Below are 6,000 nucleotides of genomic sequence, written 5' to 3'. Positions count from 1 at the left end.
GAATAGGGGCAGTAGTGTGTTTGTGGAGGGATAGAGGTCATTATGTGAGTTATATTTTAACTATTTATCATTGAACATTTCTGGCCATATACTTGGCAACATTGGGGCTCTTGTGTGTTTTGGGGTAGACAGGCTCTAGTGTTGGGAGGAGATGGGAGTGACGTCAGATGATGTTGGAGGAGGTGGGGGACCAACCCACTGCGAGGGACATCAGTGCTGGGATCGGGTAAGTGGAGTAAGGGTTTACACTGCTGAGGTGGGGGGGGGGGGGGGGGGGGGGAGCTGAGGAAAGTATAGTGCTATGAATACAGCTTAGTATTCCTAGCATTATAGTTTCCCTTTAAATGAAGTCTGGATGCTTTTCGTTACTTTAAAGAGAGTGAAGTGGGGGATGTCTCCTAAGGACACTGGTATAGACAGGGACATTTTAGCCGCGAGGCAAACAAGGCATTTGCCTTGGGCGGAATTTGCCCAGGGCAAATGTCTTGCTAGCCTTGCGGCTAACAGTGAGTGTGTGTCTGTTAGTGAGTGTGTGTGTCTGTTAATGAGTGAGTGTGTCTGTTAGTGTGTCTGTTAGTGAGTGTGTCTGTTAGTGAGTGTGTCTGTTAGTGTGTGTGTCTGTTAGTGAGTGTGTGTTAGTGTGTGTGTCTGTTAGTGTGTGTTTGCCTGTTAGTGTGTGTGTATGTCTGTTAGTGAGTGAGTGTGTGTGTCGGTTAGTGAGTGTGTGTGTCTGTTAGTGAGTGTGTATTTCTGTTATCAAATGTGTGTTTCTGTTAGCTAGTGTATGCGTATCTGTCAGTGAATGCGGGGCAGGGGGGAAGGGTTTGGTGGGTGGGTGGCCTAGGGCAGCACAAAACCAGGATACACCACTGGGTATAGAGATGATTGTGGGCTGCTACCTCAAAGAACAAAACTAACATATGTTTGTAAATCATTTTTATAAACTAGTCCTTTCAGCATGGATAACATACATCAATGCAATTCATACCCCTATTTTTATATAAAATTAAGAAGGTGAGTGGAGTGTGCTGGAATGATGTGCATGTGTGGTTTCTGCAATGTTTTCGAATTGGGCCAATCAGGTGATCGGCTGAATTCCGCAACAAATCCGGAAATTGTACCCGAATTACTGATTGGATCATTTTTGCGCCTTTTTGAATCGAAATTTGAATGAGCCGAACTGACATCCAGTTTCTGTCTTCATAAATAAATTATTCAGCAGAACGTACATTTCTTGCTGAGCACAAGTCTGCTGGTTTGGTGGGAAGCTGCTCCTCTGGTTAAAAAAAAAAAGAGAAAAAGTGAGAACTTCCTCTTTAAACCAACCCTTGTTATTAGAAACTTTTCTGGCACTCAGAGGGTTAAATGAAAGAAATGAAGTAGAGGGAAGGTGAGAGCCTCCCTTACTTACATTTTTTTTTTTTTGTGCATTTTAAATAGTGCATGAACAAATCCCAGGCTTGTTATAAACATTGCACAACATTTTTACAAGGAAGTACAATGGCACATAGATATTTTTGTAACTTTTTTTTTTTTATTAGAGCAAGGTTAAAAAAAAAAAATACAGAAAAATAAAAAATAATCATCAAGGAAGACAATGCTCCACCTTCAGATATTTCTTCTAGAATTTTACTTTAAAAGAAAACCAAAAATAAACAAATAAATAGTGTGCTCAAAAAGTCAAGTGACTAGACTCATTTTTTTTTTTTTCAAACGCCCTTTCATGCCCGGGCAGCAACAGCCAATCCGATCTAGAGCACAATGTATCAGCTAACATTCCATTTAAATGACAGTCCGGCCCACCAATAAGAGTCTAGATTGGATTCTATAGCAATCAGGAAGTCCAAAGGTATAAGTAAATCCTGTTAATGTGCCCTGCATCAGTTCTAGAGCCCGGACTGCTGTGATTGTGCCAACAATGCACAGGAACCTCTGAAACTTGTGCTTTTCCAAAAAGATTCTTTTGTAACACTGCATGTTTTTTGGGGTGTGCTAACTCTGCTCCACTGGTCAGAAAGACATACAGAACAAGATACTTTGTATCCCTTAAAGTCATATTTTTTTTATTTCCACCAAAGATGTTTACAGAAGATTGATATTGGTGATTGCAGCAGCCAGTACCAGGTTCTAGAGAAGATCCCTTTGCAGAAATTCCACAATGAAGATTTTGGTGGCAATCTGTATACTTCATGCTTCTTTTGGGGTTGTTTATCCAGCACAGACATTCCAAACCTTGTCCCATTTAAAGCCACAGAAAAGTGATGCTGTGCAGGCTCAAGCAGTGACTGATCTGCTGAAACGTTTGATTGGGGACAGGGCTAATGGATTTGTTGTGAAGGTGAACAGCCACTTGGCTGCTGATGGACTGGACACCTACCAGCTGAGTTCACTGCCAAGTGGCCAAATTTCAGTTGTGGGAAGCAGTGGGGTGGCAGCAGCCACAGGGTGCTACAATTACTTGAAATATTACTGTGGGTGCCACATCTCTTGGTCTGGAGTCCAGCTGAACTTACCACCTGTCCTTCCTCCAATATCATCACCAGTTACTGTCAAAACACCAAACAGGTAATGGCTCTTTAGCATGGCATACCAACTAGAACTGCATGCCAGCAGGAAGAATTGAAGTGTGAATGTCTGTAATGAATGAAAGAATAATTACATATAAAAAAAATAATAATTTTCTGGGAGAAACTTGATTTAAACTTTTTTTTTTTTTTTTTTAGATTGTGGTCACTTGTTTGTGAGGTCCTGCGGTTTATTTTTTAACATTTATTTATGATGGTATTGCAAGCATTGCCCTCTAAAGATGGTTGTTACTTTAAATGACCTAATACAGATGTTTTTGTGTGTTAAGATTTCATGGAAGAGGAACCCTCATTTCAATATTTAGTGTTAAAAAAAAAAAAAAAAAATTACCTCTGATATTTAATTTATGATGTTCCACTCAACTTCCCTGTTTTTTTTTAGTTGTATATTAACATTTTCTGAAATAAGAATTGCCTCATTCCCTCCCTCCAGTAAACTGTATTGAAGCTTACTGGGGTGAGTAAAGCAGAAGAGGTATGTTAAAACACAAAACATACCTCCTCTGCAACACATCACAGTGACTTTACCAACTTGTCTGTATGCCCGCAGTACTATATTCACTTATGTAGCACTGTGGGGGGTTACATTTAGAGGAGCACTATAGTTACCAAAACCACTGTAAAGGTAACAAGGCATAAGATTCTTCTAGCGCTTGTTGTGCGATAAGAGAAGCAGCTCGAACAACAGAATCTAGAGTCTCTCCTTTCCATTCCTGAGTAAGTTATATGCAAGAAGGAGGAAGTAGCGCTTTGGGAAAATCCTCAGATACAGGCCAATATGCAATGAGAAGAGAGGACAAGGAGGGAGATATAGTGTAGAATGTAATTTATTGATCGAAGAAATGCACTTGCACTGTATGGAGCTGATAATTGGCTTCAATTTAGGAAAGCATTGGGAGGCTATTGTGCATGTGTGGCAAAAAGCTGCGCAGCCAATCAACATCTCCATGGGGACCATTCAGTGCTCACAGATCTAATACACTACCCCTGAATCTAATACACTGCCCCCCCCTCCATCCATTATTACACACTGCCCCTTACCCCCACCATTCTAATGTGATACACTGCCCTCCCTCTAATTTAACACACTGTCTCCCTTCCCACCACTCTAGTACACTGTCCCCCTCCCTCCTCCAAATTAATATACTGCTCCCTTCCCCAATCGAAAGGACACTCCAGGCACCCAGACCACTTGTGCTCTTTGGAGTGGTCTGGGTGCCAACTCCCACTACCCTTAAACCTGCAAGTGTAATTATTGCAATTTTTATAAACTGCAATAATTACCTTGCAGAGTTAACTCCTCCTCTAGTGACTGTCTACTAGACAGCCACTAGAGGGCACTTCCTGGTTTCTAACACAGGTTTTCTGTGCTAGAGCGTCGCTGGACGTCCTCACGCTATGTCCCCATAAAATCCCCATAGGAAAGCATTGAAAGCATTTTCAATGCTTTCCTATGGGGAGGTCTAATGCACATGCGCGGCATTGCCGCGCATTAGGTCTCATCCCGCCGCCGGGCATTGCCGTGCATGTGCAATTGGTCTCCCCTGCCGGATGAGGTCGGCGGGGGAGGAGTGTGGGCGCACCCTAAACCTCGGCGGTGGTCTCAGGTAAGTCACTGAAGGGGTTTTCACCCCTTCAGCAACATGGGATGGGGGGTGGGAGGGAGAGGGGACCTGCAGTGCCAGGAAAACTATTTGTTTTCCTGGCACTGGAGTGTTCCTTTAATACACTGCACCCCTGTCCCCTATTCAACACAGGAAGGTCCCCTAAGCGCCTCTTCCCCTACCTTAAGATGAGCCGTCAGTCCTCCAGTTCCAGCACTTCTTTGCTCAAGCAGGCTAGACAGTCTACTGACACTGCGAGCAGGAGGGAAAGGGAGTAGCTGGCCTGCTTTGCTGACGGCCAGCCACTCAGTGCACTGTAGCAACTGGTGTGGACTAATGCTTAGCGGTCTTATGGCCCCGAAGCACGCGATCGATCGTGGCAGCCACAGCATAAAGTGGCCCCAGGGCAGGCGGGTCGCAAATATATTCATTGTGGACAGCAGGTTTGACATGCTTGGTCCAGCATCTTCTAAATCCCCATTAAGGCAATACTTTACTATAGGGAAGGCCTAATGCACACATGGCGTGGGGATATTGGCGCTGGAATCGGGTAAGTAAAAGCTGTTTTTTTTTTGTTTGTTTTTTACCATTTTGTGGCCGTGGGGGCTGCATGGGCTGAGGGACACTTTAGTGTTAGGAATACAGCACTAAAGTGTTCCTTTAACTACCTTTTGAATGTTCATGCCATTGTTTCAATTACTAAGGGACCACTAAGGTCAAGTCATCTCAATGATGTGGTATGGGAGCAGTGGTCCTGTGCTTTTAACTCTGGAGTTGATCAAATCATTTTTTTTTTTTTATACTTTTGTAGAAATGCCATTGTTTACATTGCAGGGTTAAAAATAACCTGTGTGTTTAACCGAACGCGATAGTATTCCTTTACCAACCTAGTCTGTTTTTCTGGATTTTTTTCCCTTTCACCTACTTTTCTCAAGAGAGTGCACACACTGAACTCTCTGTATAGCAAAAAAACATGTATTCAGAACTATAGAGCTTTATAATAACCTTTTAGATTATCTTGCACTCCATGGGTGTATTAATCTTAATTCGACCGCAACACCCCTGTTGGCTCATGTCATCATTACTATTTATGTCAACCAACCCAATAGGGAAGCATTTAGGGAAAGTGTGCATGCGCAGCAATCACCTTGCTGAGACCAATCCGCATTTCTTCTTAGAGATCTGTTGAGTCAATGCATCTCTATGGGGAATGTTCAGCATCTCCATGCAGCTGTCTGACTGACATTGTGGCTTGGTAGAGGTCATGGTTTGTGACCGAAACATTGCCTTGTGAGTCTGGTGATATGCTTCATTAAACTGCCATATTTGGACCATAAAAACATGTATTTCTACTGCTATCGTGTCCTTTTGAAGTGTGTGTGTGTGTGTGTGTGTGTATATATATATATATATATATATATATATATATATATATATATATATATATATATATATATATATATATATATATATATATATATATATATATATATATATATATATATATATATATATATATATATATATATATATATATATATATATATATATATATATATAGATATAGAGAGAGAGAGAGAGGGGGGAAAGCTTTTAATTTACATTTTTCCCAGCATCAACACCCGCTCCTCCTCCGGTAACGTCATCCTGGAAGCGTTGCTTCCTCAATGACCTCCAATCCAATGCACTGGGGACGATATGTTTGTGTGCGTTGAGCACCATGTACACGTCCAATCAAATAAGCTGCAGTTGATGACGTCAAAGGTCATTAAAGCAGAAGCACCTGTAGTGGCCATCAAGAAAACTGCCAA

The 6,000-nt window shown here is 41.9% G+C and overlaps 1 protein-coding gene across 2 annotated transcripts in view; it reads left to right on the top strand.

The window, feature by feature from the left end:
• Nucleotides 1–1,850: 1,850 nt before the first annotated feature.
• Nucleotides 1,851–6,000, top strand: part of NAGLU (N-acetyl-alpha-glucosaminidase) — a 78,116-nt gene continuing 73,966 nt past the window's right edge. For both annotated transcript variants that reach the window (XM_063458942.1, XM_063458941.1), the window contains exon 1: nucleotides 1,851–2,565. In XM_063458942.1, the coding sequence (XP_063315012.1) occupies nucleotides 2,159–2,565 (407 nt within the window). In that variant the 5' untranslated portion in view covers nucleotides 1,851–2,158. The remainder of the gene's footprint in view (nucleotides 2,566–6,000) is intronic.

Source organism: Pelobates fuscus, chromosome 6 (genome assembly GCF_036172605.1).
Source record: "Pelobates fuscus isolate aPelFus1 chromosome 6, aPelFus1.pri, whole genome shotgun sequence".
In the NCBI taxonomy this organism is placed as follows: Eukaryota; Metazoa; Chordata; class Amphibia; order Anura; family Pelobatidae; genus Pelobates; species Pelobates fuscus.
The sequence above is the reverse complement of the archived record's forward strand: the minus strand, read 5'-3'. Positions and strand labels throughout refer to the sequence as shown.